The 14,932-nt window shown below is 43.2% G+C and overlaps 1 protein-coding gene across 2 annotated transcripts in view; it reads right to left on the reverse strand.

Annotated features, from left to right (window-relative positions):
* Positions 1–2,992: 2,992 nt before the first annotated feature.
* Positions 2,993–14,932, reverse strand: part of SMURF2 (SMAD specific E3 ubiquitin protein ligase 2) — an 86,002-nt gene continuing 74,062 nt past the window's right edge. For both annotated transcript variants that reach the window (XM_060202568.1, XM_060202567.1), the window contains 7 exons: positions 14,665–14,779; positions 12,235–12,413; positions 10,240–10,377; positions 8,355–8,475; positions 6,195–6,396; positions 5,330–5,405; positions 2,993–3,566 (listed from right to left, as the gene is read on the reverse strand). In XM_060202568.1, coding sequence (XP_060058551.1) covers positions 3,467–3,566; positions 5,330–5,405; positions 6,195–6,396; positions 8,355–8,475; positions 10,240–10,377; positions 12,235–12,413; positions 14,665–14,779 — 931 coding nt within the window. In that variant the 3' untranslated portion in view covers positions 2,993–3,466. The remainder of the gene's footprint in view (positions 3,567–5,329; positions 5,406–6,194; positions 6,397–8,354; positions 8,476–10,239; positions 10,378–12,234; positions 12,414–14,664; positions 14,780–14,932) is intronic.

Below are 14,932 nucleotides of genomic sequence, written 5' to 3' on the forward strand. Positions count from 1 at the left end.
GTCTGCAGCGTGATAAAGGAGTCAATTCAGGGAAGCATGAAACTTAAAAAAACTCGTATCTCATGGGTTGTCTGTTGCCATACTACAGAGTCATAAAGTATTTTCAAAATGACACACTGTAAACTCAGTATTCTTTAAAAACTTTGATGCTGTGACAGTGCAAACAGCATTTTATTGCTCAACTTCAGCATGGGCACATACAATTAACTTTTAAAAATCACTCATACAGATGTCATCCATAAAGCTCATGTAACAGCTGAATAAAAATACAAAACATCAGAGCTAAACCATTGTGATAAATACAAATACAGTGAAAATTATAACTTTGTTTTTAGGGTCAGTATGAGAGAAGGAAGAATATTAGATCAAATGAATCGATTACATCTAGAAACAACAAAACTCAGCATCTGGCAGAACCATCACCCTAACGGGAATGTCAAACACGCAAATAGCACCAGTGATTGTGTGCGGCAGCTTAAGGGCAAGCTGGAGGAACTGGTCTTATCAAGCTAAAGACGGCTGGAGTAATCTCTAAATCTCGTCGCTGCGACCTGCTCAGTGCACCAGAAGCTCAAAGCAAACTTAGTGTTGTAACATGAAGCAAGTGGCATTCTATTTAAAAGGAAACTTGTGCTCTGGACTGTAAATGGAAGGCTGATAGAATGACTTGGTAAAAAATATAGCCATGTACTGGCCAACAAACTATGTACAAAACAAAACATACACTAGACAGAGTTTAAAATCTCTTTACACCAAGAAGACCCTCTGAAACAAGACTCACCTGTGAACTAACTGCATTTGAGCTCTACCAAGTAAGCCTCTGTTCCCAGTGAAGCATTAGTGATGGAATGGCATAACTGAAGTGACAGAACTAGACAAAGATGAGAAAGTCAAACAGGACATATGGAAATAAATATGCACATTAAAGATAAGGTGCAAGCCCATAGTTTTCATAACACGAGATCCATTTGCTTAGCACCTACTTGGAAAGGAAGGCTCAGGTAAAGTAAGTATGAAATCTGAATCTAAATCCTGTTTATGAATTCTGTTGTTGCTATCATGGTAATTCTCTTAAAGCTCTACTGAGTCATTATTCTAAAGTTGAGAAGGCACTCTGACAGCAATGGCATCTTCCTGCTTTATAGTATACATGTCAGAAGCCCTTCTTCACTACTCCATTCAACAGTTAGGATTTCTGTAGCATGTTCATCATTTCTTTTTTACTGAAAGGCTGTTAAGAGTAGGCACAGTTACACTGCCCTAGTGCTGCAATATAAAGGCGGGTGTGCATCTAAGGCGCTGTCACGAGAGCGAAATAAACCTCGTGAGCAAACAGCGTTAGGGAGTCGGTACACCTGCAGACGCTCTCCGGTGTCGCTAAGACAGCAGCAGGAGAGCACGTCCAGGAAGATGAGCGCCAGTATAACAAGCACACTGCAGAGCTGTGCCTACAAACAGGTTGTCTGGAGCTGTCATGTTTGCGCAAATAAAATGACACGATACAAGGCTTTTTCAACTTTTTTTTTTTTTTAGCAGAAAACTTTCCATTTATTTTATCCTGCCTACCTCTTTCCCACACAAGAAAACAAACTTACATGGAATTCTAAGAAGGAAAACTGGGACTTGCATTCTACCCACTCTGGGTCAGAGTAGAGAGTTAAAGTTCCCACCTGACATTCCCACCTGACATTCTAACTAAACCTCTTCTTTCTTCTCTCTGCCCCTTTTCCACTCCCCACTGTTTGACAGGACAAAGAAAAACAGATGGGGGTTAGGAAAAAGTGACGCCTGCAGCACTGCTTCACCACTGGTAAAGTTCTCCCCACCCCACTGCCCACAGATGGCTCCTCGAGCACGGGGAACGTCTGCACTCTAGTGAGGACACCACCAGCTGGCCCTCTCCCTCTTCTCTTCAACCATTTTTTCTCTGTCACCTCCGAGGAGCACGAAATAAAAGAACATAAAGAACCTATTTACTTGATAATTATACTACTAAATTTAAACAAAATTATCTCATCCAAACTTGCTGTTCTTGGCCTCCTGCCAATGTAAACAAAACAGAGAGAGAGAGAGAGAGAGAGGGAGGGAGAGGGAGGGAGAGAGATAACAGAATTTTTTTCTGGTAGCTGAATTTAAAAATCCATCCATGGTTTCAGATTTTTCCAAACCCTCATTCCCCGTATTTGGTTGACTTCTGGGCCCTGCAACATTTTACATTACTGTAAAATATTAACCTGGATATTTCAAAGGCAGATGTGACCTTTATCACCAAAGGAACTGGAATTCCCCTATATGCTTCAATTATTAACTCTCCAGTTTTTCTTGAAAGTAATTTATGCCATGAAATTGGAATCACTGCTTCTTTAGTAATAACTGTCCTCGTCCTACAACCCTCATACACTTCATTAAAAGTAGGATTTTCTAAGCTGATGACATTTTTTTCTTTTTCATGACTTTAGCCAGTTAAAATATCATGAGCTAAACAAAGATTAGGATGATACTTGATCCAAACTTATAATTAAAATATATTATAAATCAGATGTACTTGTCACAGAGGACGGGTTTTTAGAAACACACACACCGCCACACACGCACACATGTACAAGGTGACCAATAAAGAAGGAACTCCGGTCCATAGACATGATCTGAGCAGCTACAAAAATGCAGCATTTCCATTTAACATGAAAAGTTGAAAATACCTGATCATACTGATTCAAGATTAAAAATAAGATTTTCTGCAATCTTCTAAAATTAGGGAGCCCCTAATGTATCTTAGTGCAGCAATGAAGCTACTAAGTTTAGATACAGCTCCATATGAAGTTACAGAGCTAGACTTCAGGAAATGCAGGCTTGAACTGGATAAAAGATTCACTCAGGCTAGGATGAAAGAGACTTCTAAAATGTAAGACATTACTAGAGGGAAATGTGACTAAACATGAAACAGATTACTTTTTTTACAATGATGCTTTTAGCCAATTGTTTACAAAAGTAGAATAATTCAAAATAATTTTATTTTTTACAAAGCAAGTACAGGAGCTGTTTAAAATCATGTATTCAATCAAAATGAAATGTGACTTGTACCGACTGCTGAAGTTGTCTTGATGTGAGAGACTTGAGATCTGTGAAGTGACTGGAATAGATTGCCTTTTATAAAAATAGTAGTCTCGAAGTGTAGAATACTGCCTAACTCTGGAAAGGTAGGGCAAGTCAGCGTTCTTTAGGTTCAAGATATAAATTTTAAATAGCAGCTGAATGTGGCCTCATGGCAACGCATAAAGACCTTTTTTTTCCCCCTTAACAAGGAATTTCAAAATTGTCTTTTCCCATCAGTGTCCTTTAAAAAAAAAGCCTTTTTTTTTTTTTGGGGGGGGGGGATTCTTGTATTTCAGCATTCCTCAAAACATTGCTGAAAGAAAGCTATCTTCCAGGGGTATAAATAGAGTCCCGGATAAACCCTTGAAGCCTGTCATTCCACAGCAAATCCACATGTTTCTTCAATGGCTGTTAGCAGCTTTTCATATAACTTTTCGTAGCTCTCATAGGGTGGAATGTCTATTCGATTGAAGCTGTGAATAAATAAACCAGATTTTAGACAGTTTATTCAAAGTAAGTAAACTTGCAAAGTAACAAGTGCATACTAATAGAGACATACCACCACCACGTCACACAGACATTTAAAGGAAGCGGTTAAACTTTTAGGGTTTCCATACATATTTTCTACCAACCTCTGAATTATCTTAAATGACAAGAGCTACTTGTTTTTTACTTTATTTTTTTTACCAGAGCACTGCTCACTTTTAGCTTAAGGTGGTGCAGGAAATTGAACCTGGGACTTTGGAGCCTCAGGCATGAGAGTCTCTTTTGCATAACCTTTATGCTGTCTACCCCCACCCACCTGACAACCCTTCAGCTTCATTACTCAGGTGAGACCTTTCCTTTTATAGTACACTCTAATTCCATCTCAGGTGGTTCACTTTCTAACAAAGTCCCAAAACCTAGATATACACCAGTTTCTGTGAGAGAGAGCTTATGTGCACATGTATCCATAAACTTCTGCAAAATATATACCTGAAAGCAGAAGTACACTAGAGTTTGCAGTGAGTACCCCCCTAACACTTCCTCTCCACTATGCCAAGCTTTGGGTCCATGATTGCTCAACAATTTGTTTGGCTTCGTATGTTAACTCTCTTTTCAGTCACCAGGTTCCAGATGCCATCAGGATGCTGGCCAGGCTTCCCTGGACTGAAGACCCCACCAATGTGTCCTGAAGCTCAGCTTCCCCAGAGACCCACCCTACTACCTACTAGGGAAAAAGAGAGGCAGACTGGGAGTATGGACCGACCAGTCAACGCTCATGTTCAGCGGGGAAGCAATTACAGAAGCCAGACCTTCCACCTTCTACAACCCACAATGACCCTGGGTCCATGCTCCCAGAGGGATAGAGAGTGGGGAAAGCTATCAGGGGAGGGGGGTGGGATATGGAGATTGGGTGGTGGGAACTGTGTGGAGTTGTAACCCTCCTACCCTATGGTTTTGTTAATTTATCCTTTCTTAAATAAATTTTTTAAAAAAGTAAATATGTCAAATCTATTTCACACTTTTGATGGCTGTTTTTTTTTTCATTTTCTAATTATCTTTTTTTTCCCTTTTGTTGCCCTTGTTAATTTTTTTTAATTGTTGTTGTAGTTGTTGTTGATGTCATCATTGTTGGATAGGACAGAGATAAATGGAGAGAGGAGGGGAAGACAGAGGGGGAAAGAAAGAAAGACACCTGCAGACCTGCTTCACCGCCTGTGAAGCGACTCCCCTGCAGGTGGGGAGCCAGGGGCTCAAACCGGGATCCATACGCCGGTTCTTGTGCTTTGCACCACCTGCGCTTAACCTGCTGCGCCACCACCAGACTCCCTATCTTTATTTATTTATTAGATAGAGACAGCCAGAAATTGAGAGGGAAAGGGGGGTGGGTTGAAAGGAAGAGAGACACCTGCAGCTCTGCTTCACTCAGGAAGTATTCCCCCTGCAGGTGGGAATCGGGGACTCGAACCTGGGTCCTTGTGCACTGTAACATGTGCGCTCAACCAGGTGCACCACCACCCGGTCCAGTGGTGGTGGTTGTTTTTTAAGACTGAAACAGAGAAGGCAGAGATAGAGAGTAAAAGAGACTACAACACTGAAAGTCCCCTCCAATGAGGTGGGAGGCCGGCTCAAGCCTGGATGTCGCACGATGAAATGGCAGGCACACTATGCACGTGCCACTCTGCTGGGCCTGGGCCGGCAGTGACCACCTGCGACGGGCAGAGGGAGACTACACAAAGCAGCGCCAGCTTACCAGGTGTGGGCTTTTGGCAGGTTGTTAGCGCAGGCATCAATCTGGTGGATGGTGAACAGCCGTGGGCCCGCAGCACCTGCAAGGCAGTCAGTATCGGTCATGGCACTACGGACACACGAGGAAAGCGGGCTTAGCGACTGGGACAGACTGGTGAGTGCACACGCTGCCAGAAGCCAGCAGGGAAATACGGGCTTTGAAAGCTGGGTTGACTTTGGGTAAGGCTAGATGTTCCTTCACATACTAGGACTCTGATTTGAGGAAGTGATCCAAATTTAAGAGAAGAACATTGGTCAAATTAAAGATAAAATGCATATATGCACATTCACAAAGACGACAGTCAGATGTATATTTAAATGTCATGACTCAAACTCGGCTAGAGGCAAAAGCAATTTACAGAATTAACTTCAATTACCACGTGACTACCCCCTTACAAACGCCTGTAGAAATGTACCGTACCTTTTTGCACATGGGTGGTCTGATAATGATTAATTCTACACATAAATGTAAACCAACTCAAAATTCTGCTTTTTTGGGGCCGGGAGGTGGTGCACCTGGCTAAGCTTACATGTTGCAAAATCATGCTCTTTCTGTGGTCTTTCAACATGTGTGCTACTGGCAACACTGCTGAACTGTGCGGCACTTTGCTTTGCACATTCCCACTTAACAATAGTGCGTCAGCTTTGATAATAAGAAGGGTCAGAGGTAAAACAGCTGCCACCCCGGGGAAGCACTACCACCGTCAGCAATATTCACAGCGATTCAAGAAATGTGTGTAGCAACCCACGTTTGTGAACTGCATGAGCGATACTGATCCCCTCCCCTCCCAGTTACCTGACACCACATGGTCTGTCCCTCTGGCATTTACCTTGTAAAGCTTTGAATCCCTGCAGGGGCACTCTAGATGATCCTGTCACAAACTGAAGTAACCGTGCTCGTCTCTCTTCATCAAAAAACTCCACAGCTTTCCAGAACCACTTGACAACATTGCTATCTGGTGTACAGTGTTTTAACCGGGTGTTTACCTTCCAGTCATTAATATCTATCTTCCCAAGTCCACAAATAATGAGCTGTTAAAATATTGCACAAATAATGAGCCAAAGGAAGTCCCAGTTAAGCCAAATATTCCTCCAAACAGAACTTCAGATTTGCATACTGGTGCTCCTAGGGCTGTTTTTTCTCTTTTTGAAATGTGGTGCCGGAGAAGGAACTGGAGAGTCTCACACATGTGCAATCCCACTGAGTGGCAGACCCGACAGAATCTTTCTTACTTTATCAAAGGAAGCAAGGTGTAAGGGAGGCAGGACAGGTGTGGCAAAGAGGGTGAAATAAAGAGAAAGATGCAAAGACACCACAGCACTACTCCGCCATCTGGGTGCTCCCATGACGCTAGGGCTCAATCCCAGGGCTTGAAGAACAGTTTGCAAACAGTGGCCTCAGAGGAGGCACAGTGGGAAAAGTGTTGGATTTGCAAGCTTGAGGCCCTAAGTTTGATGCGTAGCACTGCACGTGCCAGGTGATGTTCTCTCATTCATAAGTAAACAAACCTTTGGAAAAAGTTAACTGTTGCTACAGCTAACATCAGTAATGTTTCCAAAGAGATTACAAATGTTGAGGTAAGTTTACACAAAGCATTTTAACTCAATAGTTCTATCTACCAAATGCCTTCTTTAAATTATTTTTTTTAATTTTATTTATTTATTATTGGATAGAGACAGAGAGAAATTGAGAGAGGGGAGGAAGAGAGGGAGAGACACAGAGAGACATCTGCAGCCTTGCTTCACCACTCGTGAGGCTTTCCCCCTGCAGGTGGGGACCGAGGGCTTGAACTCAGGTCCTTGTGCACTGTCCTATGTGCACTTAACCAGGTGTTCCATCGCCTGGCCCCAAATTATTATTATTATTACTTTTAATAGAGACAGAGAAAGCAGGAAGTGAAAGACAGCAGGACTGAAGCTCCCTTCAGTGTACCGGGGGCTGGGCTGAAATAGAGTCGTACACATAGCAAGCAGCACAGACCCAAGTGAGCTATTTTGTCAGCTCTGAAATGATTTCTTAAGCTTTACTTTTTTAAGGTAATAGAAAGAGACCAGAACACTGCTCTACAATGTTGCTGCTGTTACCTTCTTCCTCCTCCTTTCTCTTCTTTTTCTCTTCTCTGTTTTCATGCCATGCTAGGAGCTGAGCCCAAGCAAGGCCTTGTGTGTGCAAGGCAGGTATTCTAAGCTCAGCTGCTTTCATGCCCTCACATGCTTTCTTATATTAGGCTCAGCATAAATCCAACTGAATCTAGTCTCTTATCCAAATGAAATTTACAATGATAGCGATCAATTAATGAAACCACACTTCATTAAATCAATGACCATTTAAGACTAGAAACATAACATATAAGATACGAAAACATGTTGGATACAAGATTAATATGAAAAAATAAAGATTTTCAAAATACAAGATACTTTAAATATTTGCATTTTTATAAAGACAGAGAAATAGAGCGGAAGGGGGAAGAGAGGGAGAGAAAAAGAGACACACCTGCAGCACTGCTTCACAACTTGTGAAGCTTCCCCCTGGAGGTGGGCTCAGGGGCTTGAAGCATTGTCCTTGGTCACTGCAACATGTGCGTTCAATCCAGTGCCCCACTTGTAAAAGTTTCACTTTTTGGCGCAAAGTGCAGGGACCAGTGTAAGGATCCTGGTTCTAGCCCCCGGCTCCCCACCTGAAGGGGAGTCGCTTCGCAAGCAGTGAAGCAAGTCTGCAGGTGTCTTTCTCTTCTCTGTCTTCCCCTCCTCTCTCCCCTATCCAACAATAACAACAACAATAAAACAACAAGAGCAACAACAAAAGGGAGTAAGTAAGTATATGAATATCTTTAAAAATTCTAAAGCAGGAAAGTCTCCTGGGAATAATTACTCCCACAGTCACATAATAAAACATTAAAAGCAGCAGAAATACGACTGTGCTCTGAAAATAGCAGAATTCTCACCGTTCCTTATCACAGCAGATGATGTCAGAACACTGGCCCACTCACCTCTAATTCCTTTTCATCAAATGTCTTCAGTAGATGCTGAGGGATTACTTCATTAAATCCTTTCTGCAGAGCCAGGAATTGCGCCTCAATGCCTCGTAAAAATCTCCAGTTGACGTAGAGCCTGTGCACATCGGACAGCAGTTTCACATGGTAAGTGCATGGAGACTTGGTGATTATGATCTGCTGAAGCAACACTTCACTTCACTAAGTACTGAGCGTTAAGAATGTAATCTTGGGGAGTCAGGTGGTAGCGCAGCGGGGTAAGTGCAGGTGGCACAAAGCACCAAGGACCGGTGTAAGGATCCCGGTTCGAGCCCCTGGCTCCCCACCTGCAGGAAAGTCGCTTCACTGAAGCAGGTCTGCAGGTGTCTGTCTTTCTCTCCCCCTCTCTGTCTTCCCCTCCTCTCTCCATTTCTCTCTGTCCTATCCAACAATGATGACATCAATAACAACAACAATAATAAATACAACAATAAAAACAACAAGGGCATCAAAAGGGGAAAAATAAATAAATATTAAAAATAAGAAGAATGTAATCTTGATGACTGGACACTGTTGTACCAGGTAGAGAGCACACATTACCAAGTGCAAAGACCAGAGTTCAAGTTTCCTTTGGTCCTCACCTGCAAGGGTGAAGCTTCACAGGTACTGAAGCAATGTTGTAGGTATCTCTCTCTCTTTCCCCCTTCGATCTCAATTTCTCTGTCTCTATCAACAAAAGAAAGGGGTGGGGGGGAGAAATGGCTGCTGCGAGCGGTGGATACCTTGTGCAGGCATGGAGTCGCAGTGGTAACCCAGATGGTGGCAGCAGAAAGAGAGACAGTGGGGGGTGGGGGTTAGACTTGGTAGCCAGGGTGCAGCTCAGTGACAGAGTGCATGTAGGAGGCCCTGAATTTGATGCCCCAAAATGGGGAGCAGCAGGGAGACAGCATAGTAATAGTCCGCAGGACTTGCAACATTATTCCCTATAAGTCAGACCTACTAGAGGTACTAATAAATAAATAAATAAATAAATAAATAACCACATAACATGAAATATTGGAAAAGCCATGACATGACAAATTTCTGCTCAGAAAAACAGGGGCCAGGTGGTGGCGCACCAGGTTAACTGCATGTAGTACAAATCACAAGGACCCGCACAAGGATCAAGTCCCTGGCTCCACACCTGCAGGGGAGTCGCTTCACAAGCAGTAAAGGGGTCTGCAGGTGTCTGTTTTTCTCTCCCCCCGTCTTCCCCTCCTCTCTCCGTTTCTCTCTGTCCTGTCCAATAAAAACGAGAAAAAATGGCCTTTAGGAGCTGTGGGTCTGGGGTGCTGACAGCAAACCCCAGTGATAACCCTGGAGGTAAAAAAAAAAAAAAAAAAAAAACAGGAAAATATGCCATGACTTTTCTGACAATCCAAAATAATGTGACCTTACCCACAGGGAGCTAACAAATAAGACCTCCAAAATGAGTAAAATCACAAAGAAATACAGAGACTCAAAAGCAAAACCCAGGTCAACAAAAGACTGAGTGAGGGAGGGGGTGTTTCAGGGCAAAAGGTGGTTCAGCAGATTTGGTGGGCGGGGATTTGTGCTTTCACAACGGTGGTGGTGGGGTGACGCACCGCAACACCCGCAGGCTCGGAACTAAGGTTCCCTGGAGAAACAAACCTCCCCCAGTGCAGTGGTCTGAGCTTAGACCTAGGCCAGTCACACAGCAAAGTGGGTGTTGCTGTAGCTGAGCTCCCCTGCCCTAGCTCAGTCATGGTTTTCAGGTCACTAAATCCTACAGAAGTCTTTTTTGTAGCAAGGAATAAGACTGCCTAAACTCTTAGGTGTTTTCCATACTGTCACTCTGGAGCTCCAAACCAATCCTCAGACTCAATAGCATAAAAATGCCTACCTGACATACTCTCTCTTATTTTCTTCAGTAACAGAGACACTCTTGCCATTTGGTTTAAGTTCATGCTGAATGATTTCGCCATATGCATTATGTTCGACACAAAAGGTATGGTCCAAGACACCTGTAGTATCGTTCTCACTGGAAAAGAAAGAGGAAAAGATGTTTAAAGGGGAAACGCTGAAATACAGCTCCTTAGCCGTACTGGCTGGTGAGACTAAGACAGCTTTATAACATTACAAAACAAGTCCCATCCCACTTACTTGATTCATTCCTTTATTTATTCTGAAAGCCAGGGCATTACTATGCTATGTGTGGTACCAGAAAGTGTGCTTTAGCTCCTGGCTCACCCACATACGACACTTTTTATTTTATTTTTCACCAGAGTACTGCTCAGCTTTAGCTTATGGTGGTACTGGGTGTTGAAACTGGGGCCTTTGGTGCCTCACACATAAACATCTTTTTGCATAACTATTATGCTATCGTCCCCCCCCTTAAAAATTATTTATTGGGCTGGAAAATAGCTCGCTTGGATAGTACGCTGCTTTGCCATGGTATGCAACCCAGGTTTATTTGGTAGGAATAAGTATGGAGAGTCAGGCGGTAGCGCAGCAGGTTAAGCACACGTGGCACAAAGTGCAAGGACCAGCGTAAGGATCCCGGTTCAAGGCCCCGGCTCCCCTCCGCAGGGGAGTCACTTCACAGGTGGTGAAGCAGGTCTGCAGGTGTCTTGTCTTTCTCTTCCCCTCTCTGTCTTCCCCTCCTCTCTCCATTTCTCTCTGTCTTATCTAATAACGACATCAATAATAACTACAACAATAAAACAACAAGGGCAACAAAAGGAAATAAATACATATTAAAAACAAAAAGAAAGAAGTATGGTCTCCCCCCACTTATCCCACAATCTTGTTATCATTATTAAATCACTAATAAAGAAGTCCCTAAAATTAAAAAAAAAAGATAAGTATGGTAAATATCTTCATGAATTAATGACTTCTTGCATAGCAGAGCTGGTTCTTACAAAGTCCCTTTTGAAGTGTGGCTTTAATAACCAGCTTTTCAGTAGGGACTTGCTATGGTAAAATGCAGGCTTAACAGTGAGCGTGTACCACACAGCACTCTTAAGAACGGCACGTTAGACATTTCCCTTCTTAAAGTCATAATACTTGCTAACATTTAGAAATTCAAAATATTGGGAGTCGGGCGGTAGCACAGCGGGTTAAGCGCCTGGATCGGCGGCGTAAGGATACAGGTTCCGGCCCCCGGCTCCCCACCTGCAAGGGAGTCGCTTCACAGGCGGTGAAGCAGGCCTGCAGGTGTCTGTCTTTCTCTCCCCCCTCTGCCTCCCCTCCTCTCTCCATTTCTGTCTGTCCTATCCAACAATGGCATCAATAACAATAACTACAACAATAAAACAAGAGCAACAAAAGGGAATAAATAAAATAATATTAAATTAAAAAAAAAATTTTTAAAGAAATTCAAAATATTTAAGAAAACAGAAAAATCTCATGTCATTACTCAGATAACTACTATGTTTTCTGTGTATCATTTAAAAGTGGAAGTATCGGGGGTCGGGCGGTGGCACAGTGGGTTAAGCGTATGTGGCGCAAAGCGCAGGGACCGGCGTAAGGATCCCGGTTCGAGCCCCCGGCTCCCCACCTGCAGGGGAGTCGCTTCACAGGAGGTGAAGCTTGTCTGCAGGTGTCTATCTTTCTCTCCCCCTCTCTGTCTTCCCCTCCTCTCTCCATTTCTCTCTGTCCTATCCAACAAAGAATTGCATCAACAAGGGCAATAATAATAACCACAACGAAGCTACAACAAGGGCAACAAAAGGGGGAAAAAATGGCCTCCAGGAGCGGTGGATTCATGGTGCAAGCACCGAGCCCAGCAATAACCCTGGAGGAGGAAAAAGAAAAAAAAAAAAAAAGTGGAAGTATCGTATCTTTTTTAAAGCTAAAATTCTGAGGATAATGAATAGATGAAAGACTCAATACGTACAGTATCCACACTAAACTGTTATGAAGATCTGGATCAACTAACTCCATGTCATCCAAAGTAATTGACTTGCCAAGTAACTGTTTATAAAAAGGCAATGTGAAACCACCATCAATATAATGTCCATGAAACACTGCCATTCCCATTATGCGTCCAACGAAGTGGAAATACGATAAATGTTCCTGAAATTGAAAAGAATTTATACAAGCATATTTATGCTAGACAATATCTAGATATTTTTAAAGTAAACAGTCAATATTTAAGCAGCATTAATCTTTTCTCCTAAGCATGATCTTGCACTCTGATAAGTCATCACACCAAAGCTCCAAAATCAGAGTCCCTATAGACCACGCTCCAGAGCCTCTTCTCTGCTACAGGTGGCACAGCAGTGCCAGCATCAAAGAGCAGCACAGTGCAGAGCTTCCGAAGCTTAGTCACACACAGAATCAGGCTGACTATGCAGGGCGCTGTTCGGCTCTCGTGGGGCGCGGGGGCGCAGGGGCTCACAGACTCTGGCGTGTGAGTTCTCCAAGTGACCAGTAGCATGAGCCTCCCCATCTCCCCAGCCCACCAAAGTGAGATTGTTGGACATTCTTTTTAGTCATTTTTGGAACTTTACCACTCCTGGCTGACACTTTTTTTCTCCACTAAAACATTTTATTTCACATATGTAATACCCCTACAGAAATAATCCCAAAATTTTCCCTCCTGTGTGTTTCCTCTTGTTCATTCATGGCCCGTGATGCCAGCTGAGGCTGTCGGTACAATGAAACTAAACCAGTAGAATGGGAGCAAGTTTTTCTGTCTTTTTTTTCTCGTGTTATCGATGGGGCTTGGTGCCTATACTACAAATCCACTGTACCTGGAGGCCTTTTTTTTTTTTTTGATAGGACAGAGAAGTTCAGAGAGATGGGGAGATAGCAAGGGGGAGAGAAAGACACCTGCAGACCTGCTTCACCACTTGTGAAGCGACTCCCCTGCAGGTGGGGAGCCGGGGGCTCAAGCTTTGTACGATGTGCACTTAACCTGGTGCACTAGCACCCAGCCCCACCATGTTTCTACTTGAGCTGCAAATCAAATCTGCTGCTGGTCACTCCTCACTTGTTTAACCCGCCAATGAAGTCCACAGCAATTTCCCAACACTATGATCATCAATGATTTCAAATTTGCCAATGTGGCCATTATGACCACATAATATGCTCTACCATGGAGAGAGAACAAAACCAGCTGCTAACTTTTGCTGAATAGGGTTAATAATGTGTAATAGTATGTGTTGCCAAGACAGCTCACTCAGTGTGGTTGCCTTGTCTCATGAATACTCACTTCAAACCTGGGTCCCACAGTATTAATGGAAGCTTTGGGGCTGGGCTCTTTCTTGTTTTGACTCCAAGGTTATCTATCACTGGGGCTCAGTGCCTGCACCACGAATCCACTGCTCCTGGAGGCTACTTTTTTCCCCTTTTGTTGCCCTTGTTGTTTACCATTGTTATTATTATTGTTGTTGTTATTGCTGTCACTGTTGGATAGGACAGAGAGAATGGAGAGAGGAGGGGAAGACAGAGAAGGGGAGAGAAAGACAGACACCTGCAGACCTGCTTCACTGCCTGTGAAGTGACCTCCCTGCAGGTGGGGTGCCACGGGCTCGAACCTCGATCCTTATGCTGGTCCTTGCGCTTTGCGTCACGTGCACTTAACCCGCTGTGCTACAGCCCAGCCCCCGTCTTTCTATCTCTATTTGATTAAAAAAAAAAAAAAAAAACTGGCCTGGAGCATCAAAGCTCCAGTGATGACAAAGCAGTGGTTGTAGTAATGTGCAGATGCCCATTTAGTTATCACCAATGACAAAACTGAGATTTCTAGCCAGTGAATCTGACCAGTATCACAAAGCTAGTAAATAATGGGTCCAAGATATAATTTCACGTATTTCTGATTCCAGAAAATATGCTCACAACCATGTTCTTCAGTCTTGTGTCCTAGTTCAAACATACAGACACACATTTCTTTGGCGTATGGAGCCAGAGCTTTGAACCTATGTGATTTCATTACAGCTCCCAGGTGGTTCCTTTCCCCCTGCCCTTCTCCCCCCACCCCCCATTTAGACAGAGAGCGGGAAAGACAGTTTAACACCTAAACTTTCACTATGCCCATGTGGTGCTGGAACGATGATGGTGAGGCACATGCCTAAGGAGCTACCTCAACAGCCAGCACTGTTGTTTCTGACTGAGGATCACATCAACAACGACACAGTCGACATTCCTGTACCCCGACTGCTGGACATATCAATAATCATTTACCTGAGAAAGCTTCTAGAAGAGAAACCGTGGAGTACAGGGGACATAGGACAATGACAGTATCCTATGCTCTAAACTACACAGGTACTCAAAGATGAAATATAGGTCGCAAGTTAATTCCCATACTAACAATGAATCATACCGGATTAACTGCAGAGTCAGGATTGATCTGCAGTGTGTAGATATCATCTCTCGAATACTGAAAGAGGCCATAATATGGATTCAACATTTCATGTGACAAGAGATACAGCCATTCCCTAAAAAACAAAGCAGGACAAAAAAACTTTATGAACACACATTCGAAATTTCTTATGATAGGGAAAATTATAAAAATTCAATGAAATGTTCTGATCAGGGTTTTCCATTTATGTAGTCTTCCTTATTTTTATGTGGTACTGTGCTCAAACCCA

Source organism: Erinaceus europaeus, chromosome 12 (assembly GCF_950295315.1).
Source record: "Erinaceus europaeus chromosome 12, mEriEur2.1, whole genome shotgun sequence".
NCBI classification, from domain to species: Eukaryota; Metazoa; Chordata; class Mammalia; order Eulipotyphla; family Erinaceidae; genus Erinaceus; species Erinaceus europaeus.